Genomic DNA, 20,606 nt, shown 5'->3' on the forward strand with positions numbered 1-20,606 from the left:
GCTACTGCTAGGTTGCCAGAAAACAACATAGCCAGCACAGTGTTGCAGGCTCAAACGTTTGTTTTGTCGATTCATTCTAGTCCTGGCATTGTACTGGTGTTGGAAATTTGGGTTCTTGCTTATCTTCATTGTTAACGGCAACAAAATTAGTTCCTATTCCTACCTAATGTGTCTCATTATGTTATTCAATTCATAGGAGTATTCTGTTGAAAAGTCAAACTCTGAGAAGTTGGTACCATTTAGAAAAAGAGACAGAAACACAAGAGAAAAAGACAAAAGTCAAAGAGCGATGGGTGTGGGGGGGCCTCATAAAAGGAGATCATTAACACCTGAGCTACGTGGCAGAGTCTAGGCATGAGGAGTGGTAGGAAGGTGAGGTAAGTAAAATTGGCATTTCCAATTTGTTATTTGACATGTCCGGCTCCCTTTCCACTGCATGTCTCCTACTCTTTCTCATCTTTTCCTTTCCTACTGCTTGGTCCACCTTCCTTTCTCACCATTCTCTCCCTTCCTCCATACCCTTCCACCCTTGGTGGTTTACATTCTCGTAGTACCAGATAACAGTCTGGACTGTGTCTGGGACAGACAGGCCCGCCTCAGCCCTAAACACACACCCATATGGAAGGGGCCAGGTCCAAGAGATCAGAGGTATAACATGCACACACGCGCAGGCACACGTGTGTTTAATGACCACATGCACTTCTTGTTCAACATACTAGCGTTATCAATGTTTTTTCTGCCCTTCCTCTCTTTCTCTCTCCTCCATGCACAATCCCTTTCTCATCCCCTCTCTCCCTTCCTCCCTCTTCTTCCCTTGAGACCCAGTCAGTCTGGGAACTAGTGCAGTATGTGCTGATATGATGAGAGAAAAGATGGCAACGAAAGGAGGGGGGGGGGGGTCTAAGAGAAAGGAAAAAACAAGCGCCAACTCATGGGACTCTTGAAGGGCACTTTGAACAAGGGTCAAATGTAACCAACTCTGACACTATGACCCCCTAAAGATCATAACCAGGGAGACAGAGGGAACGCTGACCTTATTTTCTTGATGAACAAATTAAAGCGTCACCCCAACTGAAAACAATAAAAATAAAAGCATTTTGGCGCTAACCTCACCTCATCCTATTCCATAACCTCTCAATACCCCAAGTCCTCAGCTCCAACCAATATTCCTTGCACACACACATTCACAGCATCCATAGGAACAAAAACACACAAATGGACTGCCGAAACTATCTACCTCAGTGGTCGTGTGTTGGGAGGGAAGATGCAAACAAAAACAAGACCCCCGGAATTACATAGGCCACAACATGCTTTTAATCACAGGGGGTAACGATGTGTGCGTGTTTGTGTTTGTGTGTTGCAGGAAATGGTGGGGCTGCGAGTTCAGGTCTTAGCCATGACTTGAAACACCATTCCCCCTTAGCTGCTCCAAAAGCGTATAAAAATGTTATCAGCCCCATTGCACAATAAGGCCTTGGAAATCAAAGTCACAAAAACACATGGTTTATTTACGTTGTAGATTCTGATAGAGCACCATTTTATAGGGATTGTCTTGTAAGGTCAGAGTGCTTGACTCTCTCATTTCTCTCTTACTCACCCTCACCGCCTCTGTCTTTCCCTCTCCTACTCTCAGTCTCCCTTGTTCCAGCCCACACATGTAAGCAAGGTGACAATGACAGGCAGGCCATGTATAGTTGAACTGTCATTGCATCTGCATGTGTGGGGAAAAAACCCAAACATGAGCAGAGCTCGGTAAAAAAAACTAGGAAACCAGATGTCAATAACATGTTCAAGGGCCCATCTTAAAGAACTACACTAGAAGGCATAGAGACCTGTCCAATTATCACAATTTACTTTGCAAGAAAGTTAACCTCAAAAACATTGACTAACTGACAATGAGAGATACAGTTGCTTGATATGAAACAGCAGTTACACACACACAGAGACAATACACACTTCCAAGACAATTCCCCACATCATGAGCGGGTGTGCGTAGATATTATGGGAGGAGCTAATCGAGGATTAAGTCGTAATCCACCATAGGATTACTATGGAGGTCAGCCGCTATGGAATTAGCTCCGACTCATAATGTGAGTCTTTTCTGTGGGCTAATCGGGGCTAATCTAACAGGATTGGTACACGGCTGCAGAAAGTTAAGGGAGGCTTATCATCAGCCGGTTTATTGATAATAACTAAAAGCAATTGAAAAGTGCTGGCTTCAGAGCCCAAAAATAGTGCCGCTTGGCTGTGTGGTGCAGTCTACAGTACGGTAGTCCAGGGCAAAACCATGGCAAAAGTGACAACAATAACCTAGCATTATTCTAGCATTTTGCTACTAGAACCATGATGGCATGGACATGTTTAAATGTGGCTTCCAATTTAAAATAAATGACCCAGACCTGGCGTGTGTATAAAGCAGTGTGGGCGTGGGTGGTGTCTCTCAGCCCCCCCTCAAATGCTACCTCCCCTAAACGATGACACACTCACACTAACTCCTTCTGACAGGCCTGTCCTCATACTGCCTGGTGGTCTGCATTCTGATTATTAATGCCGTAGGAGCACACACAAACTCGTATTGAAGGAGGAATTGAGAGGTAAGGAAGAGAAAGGATGAAGTGGGAGCGAGAGGAGAAGGGAAATGGAAAGTGGGGTGAGAGGTGTAAGATGGGAGCTCGAGATCAAGAAAGGAGTGAGGGACGAAAGACGGGAGAGTGAAAGAGTGCCAAATGGGTAGAAAGAGAAGAGGACTTGAGGGAGATAGGGAAGAATTGCGGGAGGGAGAGGCAGAGAAGCTGCCATATGCTGATAGATGGGCAGCAATTAATTCTTATTTACCTAGGACAGGGTGTGGGAGAGAGGCACTGCTACACCTGTCAAGAGTGGGAGGGGGAGAAAACCGGAGGGGAGTGGCGAGGAGAGGAGTGACGAGGAAAGGAGCGGAAGGGAGATAAGTGGCAAGGAGGTGAGTGACGAGAAGAGGAGCGGAGCAGAAAGGAGAGGAGTGATGAGGTGAGTGTCAAGAAGATAAGTGTCGAGGAGATGAGTGTCGAGGAGAGAAGACATGGGCCATGCCGGCTGAGCCGCAGTAACAGTGGTTGTGAGAAGCGGAGGAGAAAGTTGAAAAGAGAGGGGTTGAGAGTTTATGGGAATTGTTTGATATATTTCTATTCGTCTTTATATCACTCTCATGAAAACAAACACAATATTTTCTCTGACCAACTATAGCCTACAAATACACACACAAAAACGTTTCTCTGGAAATTGCGTTTATCCACCTCTAAATAGCGTTTATGTGCGTTTTACGAACATCTAAGTTCCCTGTGCCTCGTATTCTGCCATTGGAATAATCCGAAATAAATTTGGTGTAATTTTAAAACATCAAAAACTTCATATTTCATATTGTTGAACATACGCTGTAGTCTGAATCATTTCATCTGCACTGTATATGGTCTGTGACCCTCCAATCAATGCGTTGCGCAGACCCTCCAGGAATTTGCGATGTTTTGCGATTGCACCAATTCAAGCGAATTCAACGATTCCCCGCGAATTCAGCGTGACGTTGCAATTTTAACCAATCACCGCAATTTTTCCGCAACTTTGACCAATCATCGTCGTCTCCCACAACTCTCTCCAGTAGGGGTTAAATCCAGTGTTGCGCCTGAATGCGTTCATTGAACAAAAGTTCATGAACTCTTTGATAATTTTGGTGAACGTGAACTGAACATACTGTATTACTGCATGATGAACGATACTGTGAACGCGTTCATTCTGGTGTCTGTGAACTCTTTCACTCTTTTTAATTTTGTTCAATAAGGTGCCAGATTTCTAGAGACTTCCAGGCGAAAAACACACCGTTAACAGTCCTGTATCCAGGGTTGCCCAACAAGTCAATTGCTGCTGTGTGCTTTCTTCTACTGTCTATGCCTGGCAAGCATGAGAGCACCGAGTTGCGTAGAGGCCGAGAGCGGTATTGCAGACAGATACAGATTTCAATCTTCTTTGTTAAAAAAAGGGAGATTCCTCCCTTCAATGCATGCCAATGTAAATCCTGGTTGGATAAGGATTAAAAATGGGATATGATGAAAATTGGCATGTTGGTAAGGTTATTTAGGGGACCATTTCTCAATGGTTTTATTCTTTGATGAATGTTTGTTAATTACTTAATTTTAAACCAATAACTCAATAAAAATTACAAAGAGGGAAATTCGCAACTTTTTATCGCAACTTTCACTTGCTCCCGCAATTTCATCGCAACAAACACCTAAAAAACACCGCAACTTTCAACGCAACTTTTTGGAAAAGCTCCCGCAAAATCAGGAATTTTAGCCCGCAACTATCACAAAAAAGGCCCGCGAAATCCTGGGGGGACTGGTTGCGGCTGCGGCGGTGACACCAATCAGGATCCACGAAGGTATGTAAACACATACACGTTGTGGATTAGCCTACCTGTTCGTAATGGATATATTAGCCATGGATATCAGGCGATTTTTGAAGAGACCATCGAGTGCTCCCACTCCCACAGACGCCTGCAAAAGGCCTCAAGTAGGCTACAGAGTAAGATCAATTCACGTTTGTAAACGTTGTTTTGGTTCGCACAACATCGCATTAAGACAAGGACAAACGCTAGCGGCTAGCCTAATAACGTGCTTTCAAATACGATGATGCAGGTACAAGCCAACCTTACTGGTTCCATCTAAATAGGCCTAATGAAACGTAATAATAAATAAATAAATAATAAAATTAATAGTTTACCCACCTCTAATTTTACCACTACACCACTGCTCACACACACACCAACGTATAAACCATTAAAAGGGTGTGTGTGTGTTTCTGTTTTAACAAATGTCTCTGGTGTTTATCTCTCATTACCTGGACTGCACCATGTCACACCAGACCACACCATGCTATGATCTGCAGCACCTACTTCAGTTTGTGTTTGTGTGTGTGTGTGTATGTGTGGAGGGGATGGGTTGTCACAAATACAGATGTGGATTTCCGAGATCTCATTATTCTGCATGCTACTCTAATGGCCTTCAGTTTCAGTGTGGTGTGTGTCCCCGTGCATGTACAATAAGTCAGACCTTTCTGATGCCCCTATAGAAGAATACCACCATATATTCTTGTGGTCAACGCTTAGGCTTGGATAGGCAAAGGTTTACAAGCAAACATGATATAATAACATAAATAAGATGCAATGTATTAAAATGTCTCAAGGGTGCTAGACAAGGCAGTAGGTTATCCTGTAATGGGAAAACATTTTAAAGAGGTGAAACTGGTCTGACCTAGCCTTCTGGGCTAGATGAAAAGGCTCTCCAGTGGGTAAAGCAAACCATAGAAGCTCACACATTCAATCGCACACAAAGACACGCACACACAGCAGGGGCGTCTGACACCATTAGACCCATGCAGTGGGTAATAACCACTACCCCTGCAGACACTTGGCCTCCTTCGCTTTCCACGGACCTCTTGTTTCCTCCATACATCTATCGCTCTTTCTTCCTCCTCTATGGCTAAACCCTTTCTCATTTACAGCTGGAAAGGAATGGTTTAAAAAAAATGTCCCCCTCTAAATGTTATTCTTCTCTCATTCTATACCCACTACACTTTTAGTTCCCTGCCTCTCCATTCCTCTATCCCTTCTCCTGGTATCTTCTCAATCACTCACTCCCCATGGTATTTGTACGTGGCTGTGAGTGTGTGTACCTGTGAGTACATACAGCCACTGATATTCTTCATCTTTGTTTTTAAATCGCCACCACCCTAATGGGATATCATAAAGCTTTCTCCTCTCCTGATGTTCCTCCCACCTGGTTCACTTTACGTTGGCTGTCGGATATTTAAATATATGAAAAAAACAACTGATACTCCCAAAAGGGTTCTGTGTCTGGACCTTTTCTCCTCTGTCATCTACCTCTGTAGAGAGATGTGGAGAAAAGACGAGAGACCAAGAGGTGGAGAAGAGAGAGAGATAGGTGTGTGAATAAGACAGTGTGGTCTCCAACTGTGTTCACTCAGTCAGCATGACCCTTCTTCTTCTGGCTGCTTCTGCACTGTTTACCAGCTCCCATGACCTCGGCACTCCCATGAGTTCACCAATAAGCTCAAAGCCTGTTTGGCCCAGGAGAAGAGGAGGTCTGGATACCATCAACACATGAAATCGGGAGATTTTGTGTTGTTTGCTTGTTACGAGAGGGTTGCAATGTGTGTGGGCGTTTGGATAGTTGTAGAAATGACACCAAATGGAAACTCAATGGGGCTGTGATTTCACTTTCTGTAATTGTCAACTATGCTAATAGATATTGTACACAAAGTAGAGTACATATAAACATACCTCAAAGACAATTTGTTTTCCAGTCACCATAACCCTTTATCCAGGAAGACTGAAGGTTAACACTTGAATAAGATTCAGACTATAATCTATCCCACAAAAGGACTGTTTTCTTTTCGATGGACACCATCTGTAGATGAAACTACTGTATGCAATATCAGTTTAAAATGTAAACTTTTTCTCCAATCTGGGCACACAGTAGATTATATATTTTATTTGCATGCCTTTTTTTGTATGAGGAAGAGATTGTTACTCTTTCCCTAATTGATATTAATCCCTGAAATAGACATGTGTCATGACCTTAAACTGATATCTTACACCATACGAGGTTAATATGACATAGGTCATATTAAAGTTCCTTGGAGGGAGGAGGAAATGGTGTTACATTACATGCTGCACTATGTAAAAGATACAGTGGGTAAGGAAATTTGATCTAAAGCTGGGATTAGATCCTATTGAAGAACAGTAAATTGGCCTTGTTTGAAGATTAACTGAGGTTATAGCCGAGATGTTTAGGTGTTAATCATCCTGGAACCATAATTCTGCAGTCCATACACCGCAGAGGAAACGGTGAGCTAACCTAGACGATACAGAAACACACCAAAACAATTATCAGGGCATTCATAGTTCAAACATGGCCGGTGTACACATACACACACACACACACACCATGCATATTGGTAAATTCACTCATTAACAGCCTGAGATCTGTTCAAATATACATGCTAAAAACTAAAAACAGCCAACTGCTACTTTCTGTATCCAGTTGAGCCATCACACAGAGAAATACAGCTTTTGGCCTTAGCTGATGAGTGCTTCTGATTAGTGCTGACTGCTACTGGAAACACTCAATAAAAAGGAGCCACTTTAGAGAGACAGTGCTGTCGCTAGGCTAATTACGCCTTCAGAAACACTGGGTATTGTAATACTGTGCTGGTACTAACGATTAGCCATCGATACCAGAATCAACATCAGGAAGCAACAGAAGCCCCTGCTAACGCTGTCAAACAATGCTAATGTTGCTTTAGTAGCATATACTCATAATGTCTTGTGTTTGTGACTTTTGTTTATCTCAGTAAAAAAATACAGGGCGCCATATGGATTCAGTCATGTGGTCATAAGAAATGTCTGAAGCACTGACTGTCCTCAGATAGAAGAGATGTATTTAATACAGTAGCCAACCAGCCAGCACCCCTAAGAACTTTCTACAGTTACCTCTACTACTCCTACCTCCTAGTTCTGCAGTTTATTCTGTTAACAGTTCATAAGCTCCTGGTTCTGTAGTTTGTTCTGTTAACAGATCATAAACTCCTGGTTTTGTGGTTGTGCTCCAGAGGCTTGGATAAACAGCTACCCAGTTAGACATACGTGAAGATAGCTCAATGAAAGTCATTTCATCAGCAGATGTTTGTGACCAACCGTCTACTTCAACGCCTTTATAATGTGTCATAACGTTAACAAATAATTTATAACAGGCAGAAGAGGTGGATTCTCTCTGGTAGTTGCTCATGTGGAGACACTAGCACATTGACTGGAAGGGGTAATAGACATCATCCAAATCGCACCCCAAGAAACTGGATGTGCTACGATTGACGCCGTTGCACAAGATCACTTCTCAAACTCTAATCTGGACGGGAGATATGGATTCCCAAAGACTCCCAAAGGACTTCAGGCTCAATGCTGATGAGATTCTACTTGGGGTGTACCGAGAAGTAACAGGATTCATCTTCGTCCGTCTGGTGTTGTCCTACTTTAAGAAGCAGTCTCTAGATCAGACAGGGTTTCAAAAGCACTACAAGAGATTGGACTTTCGGACAGACATTGAAATAAATAAGAACACAGGTTCTTCATTAAAAAAAGCAGTTAAAAGTGAAACTACGGTTTGTGCTTGTGAGAAATAATACACAGTGATCTCATGGTGTTTTAGTTTGAGCTAAAAAAAGTGTGAGCGGGGGGTGTAGCTTGATGGACAACAGTTTATGCATCTTCAGTTTGCCTTGGTAAACTCAATCTCTACATCTCTTTATTATCTTTGAGATAGATGATGACTGCTAAACCCCCTGGTCCCTGTTCCGACACCTCATGAGTGACTGCACATGTACATCCGTGCAGTGGATATGTGTACGGGGTGATAGACATCAACGGTAAAAAGTTCTGTAGCTAATTCCTGGTGGCTGGTTGGCAGGCTCCCTTTCTACCTCACCTCTACTGTATCCGAGGAAAATCAGGTTGAGAGACAGGAAGAAACTGGCTTGGATGATGAAGTGATTGGAACTACGGCTAGCCAATGAGAAAGAAACATGGTGAATCATGGTGTAAGATGGAAAAGGAGAGAAATTGGGCGCCTGCAAGAGAGCGAGAGAGAGCGCAACTGGTATAGAGAGTGTAGGTATAAACATGATCAATCCCACCCCGACTAGGCTCAGACAGACTTCCTCTACACATTTTCAGCCTCAGTGAAGCGCAGCGTCGCTTCTTATCATGCCGCTACTACCCCCCCCCCCCTCCACAACACCAAATATCATTCCAAACCACACACCCCATGAATCCTGTAACTAGAATTCCACTACAAGCACACAATAAAGAAGCACCCACCGTCCAATATTCTCGTGTACACATGTACACCGCTACATCATCCACATTTCTCACAACACAACATTCGTCCTCTCACATATTCCAACTCACTGTACAAAGGAGTAGTACAAAGGGAGGTAGACTAGAAAGCCAACTGAATCCACTTCATACCCAATCAATATGAGAAATGACACATTAAACGGGGAATGCTGCGCTGTATGGATTCAAAGGGGTAAGACTAGCAATCCGACACATTGTATGGGATTACATTTTTAGATCCTCTCTTTCAGCACAAGTGAAGCATCTCGTTGGACACCTGTCACAACAACAACGCAGTAGCATCTACCTGAACCATGACCGTGTCAACTTAGATATGCGGTCATTTATTTTGACCGTGACCACTTCTATGTCCACAACGGCACGCAGTCATTTATCTCCACTGGACCTCTAGTTGTGGAGGATGGGGAGGGAGCGGGTCATAGAAGTGCATGGTCATTTATCTGATTCTGGGCTAAAATAATACAGCCAGCACTCAGATCTCATAAAAAGAACTTTGACCCCCGAAAGGGCTTATGCTTCGGTAGTGTTGTCTACGTTGCATATTTTATATTATATACACACAGTAAGATTAGTTACTCCCACAGCATGTGCATACATTTGTAGAATGACTTAAACCGACAACTTTGGCGCAGGGACCACACCAATCCAAGGTGCATTTTTTTTTACCAAACAGCAACCCCAATGTCCAAGAGCAACATTTGCACAGACTAGTATAGACAAAGTAAAGAACTCATTGCCAAATCCCCAACCCTTCTCCCAAACCACCTCTGCAACATTAGCACGTAAATCATATGTGCATAACAGGGCTCTCACCGAGGTCTTTTGGCACTGGATGCTGGTGCTGTTGAAACGCAGCGCGGTGACGCTGTACACCTCGCCCTGCACGTGGAACACACACTCGTAGTTCCTCTGGCCAGACTGAGGCTGCGGCAGGTTCTTGGCTGCCAACGTAATGGGCTTGGTCACGCCTACTGGGATGTAGATCTGGGTGGAGGGCAGGATCTGGGGGCAGTCCTGGTAAAGCGAAGTATGAGAGTGAAGAAGAGGTGGGAGAGAGAAAGAGAGAGCGGTGAGTTAACAGGGTTATACACTTGAGATGCATTAAGTAAAAACTCCATTGTGTGGTGACTGTTATGGAAACTGTTTAAAATATTTATATTCAGTTACATTGAGTAGGGAGGAGATGATTAGATCATATGGACACACTTAATAGATGATCTCACTGTATCACTCGATACAACAGTCTGTTGGTTGGTAATTATGTGTGTTTTTTGCATCAATATGGTTGACCTAAAACAAGTTTGTTTGTGATGGAAACCTTTTTTCACCATCTCTGACTATGTTCTAAATCTCACACATGCACATGCTCACACTCACACAGTGAATAATTGAACACATTGTTTAAAAGAATAAGCTGTGTGCAACTAAAAAGGTCCAGATGTAAACCCAAGAAAATCAATTCCTAGCAGAAGACCTCAATACCACATTGAGAAAAACATAATGAAACACATTTTTTGTTAAATTTTTGTACAAGGGCATATCAAACAGCATAAACAAACAGCATTAACAACATTTTCTTTGTTTATAATTGTTTATTGTTCAGAGGAAACAACTTCAACAATGGTCCTCAATCTTTGACTTGGTTTTATCTCCTAATCAACAAGCCCCTTTTCCTGCAGTACACCTTAAAAAAGGTCTATGTCAAACATCAGTAAATGTGCCAGCACACCCCGTAATCACATGCATGTATATACCCAAGCCTACATTTGTCTAGGCTGCCAGTAAACTGTTAAGTCCATTAGCAGTTACAGTTTGTCCCCTGAGCAGCGCAGACAATGGTGTGTTTGTTCATTAGCTTATTAGACATCCGTGTCTGAAGCCGGTCCAAGAGTTTGGCAGTTGGTGAGAGAGGGATTGCACTGGGAAGAGAGCGGGCTGACTGACAACATTGTAAATTATGAATAAGAGAGAGACGAGCGGGGGGGGGGGGGGACAAAGAAAAGAAAGATGTCAGGATAACTGGATTGGGCAGTTTCCGTTGTAAGCGGGAAGAAAGAGATATAGATTTGGTGGACCGAAAGTGAGGAAGGGAAAAATATACCTGGATTTACCTGGTCAAAAGAAGATTGAATAAAACCAAAATTTTAAGTTTGGGTAATGAGATGAGATGATAGCGCAAAATACCATAATGGGGTGAGCAGTCGAACAGGCCAAAAGAAAGAAAGACAGACGAGAAAGAACTATATACAAGAAGGAGAGAGGAAGAGGTGGTAAATAAAACAGACTAACAAGCTCATCCACACCTTCTTGTGTATGCTGCCTGCATTCTAACTCCTCCCTGGCCTCTCCCAATATCTGACTTTGGTTTAGGGCAAAAGGGGATGGATCCATTCACAGTTTAAAGCGGCTACATTTTGCACGTCTCCAAACCCTTGACAACATTCCCAGTTAATTAATTGCCGTGGGCAATGGACGATTGAAAACAAAGGAGAGGGTGAAGGGAGTCTTGGCTTGGCTAGAAAAAAGTGTTAGAAACTTTGGGCTGGCGGCATTGAAGGCGTAAAAAGTAGTGCAAGCTAGAAATGTACCAGCAATCAAAAGGGATGAGCGCCGCAGACTAATACTCTGGCAAGGTTTTACTTATATTGTTGCACTTTTGAAATAAAAGAATGATGAGACTTACTCTCGTTGGAAAGTACATTGCATTAAATGCTAGTGCAGCCCCTAGCACAGTGGTAAAACCAATGTTTTATTCATTCCGTCTATCGACTTTGCGTCAGTTTGATTGTTTTCTTGTCCTTTCTTCCTGGCACTTACCTTCCTAAACAGCATCTGTTCAGATATTGTCTCTGATGTATCCCTGCACAAAACGGGTGTCTGTTTTATCTATGCAGGCCTGTGGGGACTTTTTGTTTATTAGGTTTAAAAACAAGCGATTAAGCGTAGCAAGCACTGTTACTCAACACTATCGCTTCTCATATCATGTTTGTGATCATTTAGTTAAGGGTCTGAGTGCAATTTATATATATATAATGTTGTCATGTAGTCAATATACGCATATACGTAAGCCACCGTTGACTGCTTAAGGACTTGAGATAGGCCACAATCTGTCCAGTTGTTTCACCAAGGTGGTATTGCTTTGATAATACAAACTGCAAACCACTCGGAACGCTTCTGTATGACTCAACCAGGGAGTAGTCTTGAACAGACCCCTTTTCTCCTGGGAAGTAGTTATCACATTACACATAAACCTGATCTAAGCATTACCAAACCCACAGAGAGAGAGAGAAAGAAAGGGTGGAATGCTGGGAAATAATGCTCACCAGAGAGATACACTGTTTTGTCGACATTTTACGACAGGTGCCAAAACAGTTCAAAGCATGCATTAAGGCTACAAAACTGCAGACTACAATGAAACAATGCTTCACCAGGGGGACTCGTTTGATGCTGTTGTTTGTTCTCTTTTTGTTTCTGCTCTTTTTCACACCATCTTTTGTGGATTCTTCTGTCTGTTTCAGAAAAAGTGGACCTAGGGTAGTAATGTGTGTGTGCGCATGCACGTGTGTGTGTGCGCTTTAGGGAGGAGGGTCTATAGGTGAGACCCAAGGTTTTGCCACTGGGATGCTGGGTCAGTATTTCTGTGTGTGCAAAACATCTTGGATTCATCGTTAAAGTTGGTTATGGTAACATATTCTGTCACCCACAGATAGGCTACATACACAAAGCAGTATTTTCTAATGTTTTGTGTGGAGGATGGGTGGATTTATTTAGTCCTTATGATTTTTTGTCGATTCATTACTTTCATCAGATATACCATGTTAACCATCACACCCACACAAACCCGTATACCAGAATAAGAGTATTTTTCCTTTACTTAGCTTCCTGGACAAAAACACTCAGCTGATGAGAAGAGCGGGAGAGAGAAAAATATAAACACCCACAGCTCACAGAGTCAAGTCAGCTCAAATACAGTGTGCGATTTTCTTGGCAAAAACACAAACGTGTGTTGTTCAAGTGGCGGCCGTCCAATTTCTTTACTTCTGCTCCGTGCCCGACAGTTGGTGGGTTCCCCCTATCCTGTGTTTACTCTACTTACTGTAAAGCAGCCTTACACTTTTCTGTCTATGAGTAGCTTTGTGAGATATGTTTTTGTTATTTCTTATGACAATTTAATTATCAATCAAGGTACATTCAGTTGTACAGGTACATATAAAGTAAAAATCCTCATAGGTTAATAAAATGTAAATTAAGTTGAATAATTAAAGTATTTAAGATCAAATTTAAATGACGTTATAGCCAGAATATCCTAGAGGGCGTTAGGTAGTTATGTATGTGCTTTCCTTTATACTGCATGTTCAATCCAATGGTGATCCAACTTCAGACTGTTCAACGGGAATTACAGTTCTGTGTAAAAGGTACAAACACGGAATGGGGGGGTCATTGTTGTACCAGCATTAAGCCGTGAGTGAAAGGGTAGTCAGAGAGCTGAATCGAGGGAATGCAGACATGGCGGGACTAAACACACTAGATGCCGACATCGCACCTCTGATTCCGGAACGCTGCCATGCTCTGTACAATCACACATGCGGCGCTTTGTTTGGTTCAGTGTAAAAAAGCAAAGCAGACATAATGAGGGGTCATCATTACGTCAATGTTGCGGGTCTGCTGTTTAAAAAAGGGCTATTGTTGCATATGACTGAGCTCGAACTGTGCAATTCAATTTCCTGTATGATTCACAAAATAACTAAAAGGATTTCATATGAACTCTTTATTTATATTACTTTGTCTCTCTGCATCTATCAAACAAAACAAGTGTAGAGCAGCGGAGGATGATCATTCCTTGCAGGTGAGCAGAAAACCCACATTAACACCAGCCGACCATACAAAAAAGTAAGTGTGGTGTGAGAGAGAGGGAGAATATTTAAATAAATAAACTAATCAAGTTCAGAGGCTCAGAAGCTGACAAGATATTAATAAATAAAGCTCCAAAAACATTGCGCATATATAATGAGGAATCTGTCTGGCCACGGTGGATTTTTAAGACCAATCCATCCATAATTAATTACCTCTCTTGATGTGCAGAATATAGATCAGGGGAAAGGAGGAAAAAAATAACATGCTAAATAATTTAAAAAAGACGGAATGCTTGGGAGACCAGACAGGTTAAGACCACAGAGTAGGGATATTACTAACAAACCAGGAACAGTGTGTAAGGTCCATGCACGATGAAAGGTTACTCAATTCTATGTGGTGTCAACACATGTGATCGTGTATGTGTCACAGGCCTGACACAGCTTTGACCATTTACATTTTTCCTGAGCCTAGGGCAATGGGCTTTACAGTCTCTAGCTAGCATCGCAGTCGCAGGACCATAACCCAAGAACAAACAGTTATGAAACTGGTGGGATTAAGGCCATTTGGAGGACCTGTTTTAGAATGAAATAATTATACAGTCGGGTTTGCCCCAACAGTTTTTAATAGGGTGTCCTCCATGCTGTTGCAGTGTGTGTGCGTACACATGCATGCCTGCGTGCGCCTGTGACCCTGTGTAAGTGGACAATTAAATTGGTGAGTATAAGCGTGTGTGCCCTTTACGTAATACATGCACATATGTGTTTCAATACTTCTGTGTGTGTGTGTGTGTGTCTGTACGAGTTGCTTCCTTCTTCCTCAGCCCCCCCTCCCTAGTCCTGGTAGATGTTTTAGGGGGAGCAGCTGAAGTAGTCTCATTAAGCTGCTGCTCTCTGAGGGAGACACACGGATTGGGGTAGAGGGGAACGGGGTGGGGGTGGGGGGGACGAAACAACTTAATAAGCTAGAAACATGAGCGGAATGGAGGAGAGCAGAGACCGAGGGAGCGCATAAAACAAGAGAAACTTTGAGGGATTCCAGGATTGTCCGCCCACTCCCTCGTTTTCCACCCTTGCTACCTCAAACAAGAAAAAGAAAAAAGAGAGCAGGATAGAGAGCCGAGAGGGAAAGAGTCTGGCAGTAAGAGTAGACAGGCACTCATATCTGAGCTATGAAGGTATGCTGTGCAAAGGAAAGATGATTCAAAGATGATTTTGTCTAAGGCGTGGCTCCACCAGCCTATGTTATGATGGTAGCATAATGGTATTTGAACAGTTGTTGTTTATAGGACACATGAGGTGTGAGTCGTTTGAAAGGTTTCCTTTTGAACAAAGATAATCAAGCTACTTTAAATATGAACTGTTTTGAGAACAGAGAAAAAACTGAATTTAAGAGGGAAGATCAACGCTAAAGAAAATGTTATGTTTAAGTGTGTATGTTGCTTACACAGTATTGTTGTTCCCACATATGAGTAGCCTTTCCCTGTTTCCATTAGGGATTAGTTAGTATCAGCACAGGCTTCATGATGAAATAAACCGTGTTTAGATTCTGAACATGGCAGAGTGGGCTAGAGACCCTCCGCGAGACAGAGCAGTACTAAATGGTGCCATTACACACTTTGTCTCCTAATCCATTCCCTTCTCCTTTTTTTCATCTTTCAGTTTTCCTTTTCTTTATCCACCCTCTCCTTCTCTGACACTTCCTTTTCTCTCTGAGAATGCAATATTTATCTGTACTCTCCATTAGGAGGGCTGACTGGGAGGCTGGTGGAAATGAAGATTTAATACTGTCTGAATAATAAAAACGACAGAGATCTGAGACTGACACACACACACACACGCAAGATATTTTTCTCTCACACACACAGCCTGGGAACCCTGTTCAATCTCCCCATCACTAAGCCTATGTGTGTGTCTGTGTGAGTGTGTGTGTCTACCATTCATAACATTGCTTCTGACATTCACTTTGACACGCTTTTAATTTGAGTTAGAACAGTTTGTCCACTTGGGCCCTCAAGGTTAGGGATGCTGAAGCCTTTACAGAATGCCAGCAGGCACTTGGCATCGCCCAGGTGGAACATTACATTCAAAAAGGACTTGAGCCAAGCTACCTACTGCCAATATGGAAGTTGACAACGACTTTAATGAAAATAAAAATTATTCTCAATGTCATGGACCTAGTGAAACACAAAAACCCCAAACATTGGGCTGGTTCTCCATCTTTATAGTGTGTGACAGACTTGACAACCTAAACTTGTGTTCTGGACAAGGGCCCTGTTTAAGCTTGCTATCCTTCTGGTACCTTATGTTCACTGTATTCAAGCCGGTTGCCAGGTTTTGCTACTTTCAAGCAAAAAAAAAAATGCATTAGAGCTTAAGTGTGCGCATTCATCTTTTTTGGAGCTTCTCCACTCTATCACACGAAAAAGAAAATGTAGGAGGAGGAGGACGAGAAAGAATAAGATGTGCTAGGGGACAGCAGGACTCAAAATAAACTAGTGTGTTAACCTGATGCATTCATGGTCTGCGTGGAAAAGCATACTTGAAGCTCAAAAAGATACAACTACATCACACGGCACAATGGTAATATGCTGTACATTTTTGTCAACCACTAATATTTTTGTGGCCTGCACAAAAAGTGTAGAAAAATGGTAAGAAAAAAGGAAAAACGGGACGAAACAGGTAGAAATACACTAGTATGCCAAACACTCTTCGAAAAGTTTCAAGAAAGTCTGGATGGCTTTTTAAAAGTGGTTGGTTAGAGGTTAGTTTTGCAGTGAAGACTGCCATACTGAAAAGAAAGGTTAACAAGGAGGAGTCTGCGTGGTTATGGTCTGGTTGTGGTCCAAGTTGCTGCAAAGCATAGCTTGGTTAGCTCGCCGTCACCTCTGTGTCCTCCCTCACTCACTCCATCCACCCCCCACCCCACTCACTCCATCCATTCCCTGCCGCCCCCCCCCCCACACACACACACACACACAATCTTTTGAGAACATTTGGAAAATAAATTACGTCATTCAGAAAATGCAATCTGCCTGGCTTGTTATTGCCCTTTCTCCATTACTCTCTCTCACTCTCTCTTACTTTCTTTTGTTTTCTCTCCCATTCCCTTTCACGGCCACATCTGGTCTCAATTAAAGCAACTCTGACCGACTTTGACTTCACTTTGTCGCGCAGGGCGTTGAAGGAGCTGAATTGTAAGGGATCCCCTAGAGAGGATGAAGGAGGACTAGAGATGGTCTCTTCCTCTCCCCCACTCATCCCTCCCCTTTTCCTGGGATTATATTTTATTAAACATGGCTCAGGCATGTCTCCTTCCCTTAATGAAAGGCAAGGACATATAAGAGGGATTGGGGGGGGGGGGGGGTTGTATGTGTGTGCATGTTTGGGACAGAGAGACAGAGACAGGTAGAAAAAGGAAGGATTAGTAGGTTGTGAATCTTGCATAAGAAAAGGAAGAAGTAGAAAAGCTAGAAAGGAGAATGATGCAAGGAAGAGGGACATTAAATAAAAAGAAAAAGTATAAGTAGAAAAAACAGTAGAGATGGGACAGAGGACAATTTTAAGATCTGAATGGAGAGAGAGCGAGCAATGGAAGGAGAGGATGAAAAAATAAAATGGAGTTTAAAGGAAGCGAAAAGAAGAAGGGAAAGAGAGACAGGCCTACACAAACTCCCGACTCGGTGCAGAGCTTTGATTCATGATCTAATTAGCGGCGATGAGCTGCAGATTGTTGTTTTATCATGGAGGCAATGGACATGCCTCTAATGGTTATAAATGACAAATAGGGGTATGGAGACATGAGGAGAAGTGTCCTGGAAGACTAGACTGGATGGGCAGAGGAAGACAGGATGTGCGGCGTGAAGGGGGTGGGGGGAGGGAAGAAGAGCGAAGATGGAGTAAGACATTTACATTTTACGTTTAGTCATTTAGCAGACGCTCTTATCCAGAGCGACTTACAGTAAGTACAGGGACATTCCCCCCGAGGCAAGTAGGGTGAAGTGCCTTGCCCAAGGACACAACGTCATTTTGCACGGACGGGAATCGAACCAACAACCTTCTGATTAATAGCCCGACTCCCTAACCGCTCAGCCATCTGACCCCCCCAAGAGAGAGAGAGAAATAAAATAAAAACTATGGTAAAAGGTAAAATGGGTAAAATGAGGGAAGATGAGGGACAAGGACAGTTATGCATGTGTGTGAGAGAGAGACAGAGAGAGACAGAGAGAGAGAGAGAGAGAGAGAGAGAGAGAGAGAGAGAGAGAGAGAGAGAGAGAGAGAGAGAGAGAGAGAGAGAGAGAGAGGAGAGAGGAAGACAGAGGAAGAGAGAAAAAGAGAAAAGGGATATTATGGAGTGATATATATGCTCAAAGGAGGGGGGAGAGAGGAGGGGGGAGAGGCGTGCATATTACTCGGTCCCCCTCTGGCTCTCCTGCACTGGTTGTGCTTTGCTCTGATAAGACTCAGAGGCAGGCGTCTGCACACGCGCGCATACACACACACACACACACAAGTGGTAAAGAGGGGGGCATCCTCTCTGGATATTATAGGCCAAGGCCAGTGCTGGGGGGGCTCATTGTGTGTGTGTCTGGGTTTGAGTCTGCTGTACAGTGTCTGGGTAACAGCCAGGGCCAACACAGTGCCAAAATGTCACGCTGTGGAGCCTCCACACTAGAAGTAAATTAGCCAGACAAGCCGTGTGTGTTTGCGTAAGCGCAAATCTGCATGTGTACTATGCATGGGATTATTTTACTATGCATGGATTGGAGGACAGATAGGAGTCCTTTGCTAATGATGATGTCTAGGGAAAATGTGTCACACTAACTTTTCTTTCAGTGGATATTTTCTCTGGACTCTAAACAAGGATTTCAGTGTAATCCTTAACAGTGGTATGTGTGCAAATGTAAGCATTTTCTTTTGTTGGAATCTGTATGCAAGTGTACGTATATGTACATGTTTTTGTTTGTTTACAGGTATGCTTTGTGTGTCAGCCAGCCGTATCCAATTCTCTAAAACATGAGTGCATCACCAGGCGTAGTCAGAGGGAACTGAGGGATGGAGGGAGGGAAATGAATGGAGTGACACCATTTAACCATATGTGCATTCAGCCATAAGGGTATACCAAGGAGGAAAAACAGGGTGTTGAATTTATGAGAACAAGTTAAATGTTCACCACCAGAGTTATACATTCCATAGCACGGCGAGATTGGGGAAAATAATAAAACATGCTGGCTCTTGGATGAACAAGATGCATATACAGATGATGACTGAGTCAGTCTCAAAAGTCTACCCATAACTCCTTACTCTCCTTGTTTCCTCTCTCATTGCCTCTCTCTCAAAAGGAATTAAGTTAAATTTGGAGTGTGTAAAAGGTAATGAGGAATCACCATCAAAAGAGAAAGAGTGAAAGAGTAAGTTGGTCACAGAGTCCTTCTTTCTTTTCCTTCCTTTCCTTCTTGCTTTCATTCCTCTCCAAAGTAACACTTACCCAAGCAATTTTCCACCTGGTTGCATCTAATGTGTATCTTTGTTTGCTGCGCTGTCGGAGGCCATGTTGATTTATGCACATTTGATTTGTATATGTCAGTCATTACATTTCCCTGGCTTATTCTCTCACAGGCTCAGAACCCAAATAAACAAATGAGAATTTTCTTTTTAAGGGGTTCCAATCCATTGTAAGTTTTTGGTTTGTTTATTTTGTGTTTCATGACAGAGAGAGAGCAAAAGAGAAAGAGAGAGACAGAAAGAGAAATAGAAAGCAAACAAGCGAGGAAGAGTATTTCAACTACATTCCTTTAACCAATTAATGAGCTCATTAACGTCAATGTCAAGAAAAAAATGAAACACACTAAGTCCCTGCAATTTACTTTGATAAATTTTTCTACAGGCCATTAGAATGATGAAAACTGCATGTTATCTCATGACAGACAAAGTCAATCTTTTTGTGAAGACTTGAGAAATGACACACTAGACTCACTTGTCATAGGAAGGAAAAGTGAACATTTTAATGGCTCTTTGGACCAGCGTCCGCTGAAGGGATTGGTTTCTACAGGGGTAACAGTGTTTGCATGCAAACCTTTCCTTGGTAATAACCATTGTAATACTAACCATGTTAAATCTGCCGCACTTACACTGTACAATTCTGTATGTCTCTTTGGATAAAAATGTCTGCTAAATAAATAAATGTAAATGTAACACACACAATGATGTAAACAATGTAAATGTTTGCATCATTGTGCATTCAGGCCACAGAGTGTTGACACGCAAGCAGATGCTGCCAATCTAAGCTAGCTCTGCCACAAGAAAAAAAAATTAAAGAGTGCACACAGACACACATACACCCCACAAACTTAGACAAAACACCAAGAGTGAAGTAGACACACAGCCTGGGGCAGCTAGGTAATACAGAAGACAGAGAAATGCATGTATGGCAGGATCAACACACAAACCAGCAAGGTAAACAACAGCTGGCGCTGCTGTGTGTGCTTGTCTGTACACTTACATATTCAAACAAGGAAACGATTAACCTGGGAAAGCACAAATACATATGTTTGTATTGCTATTTTTGTGAGGACTCACAATTCAGTCCCATTTAAAATACTATTTACTCCTTGCCATAATCCTTATCTTAACCCTTAACAACTAATCTGAACCCAAAAGCTAAACCCTACCAAGAAACTGTCCCCACAAGTTCACATTGTTCATGTTTTATTATTCTAGAAGGGAATTCTCTGGCCCACAAGAATCGCAAAAAAAGTACACACACACAAACACACACACAGAGGATGCCATAA

The 20,606-nt window shown here is 42.7% G+C and overlaps 1 protein-coding gene across 2 annotated transcripts in view; it reads right to left on the minus strand.

Annotated features, from left to right (window-relative positions):
* The window catches only part of LOC136944719 (plexin-A1-like), a 162,544-nt gene that overhangs the window by 36,956 nt on the left and 104,982 nt on the right, over nt 1–20,606 (minus strand). For both annotated transcript variants that reach the window (XM_067238635.1, XM_067238705.1), the window contains one exon: nt 9,776–9,976. In XM_067238635.1, coding sequence (XP_067094736.1) covers nt 9,776–9,976 — 201 coding nt within the window. The remainder of the gene's footprint in view (nt 1–9,775; nt 9,977–20,606) is intronic.

The sequence above is a fragment of the Osmerus mordax genome, chromosome 1 (assembly GCF_038355195.1).
Source record: "Osmerus mordax isolate fOsmMor3 chromosome 1, fOsmMor3.pri, whole genome shotgun sequence".
NCBI lineage: Eukaryota > Metazoa > Chordata > Actinopteri > Osmeriformes > Osmeridae > Osmerus > Osmerus mordax.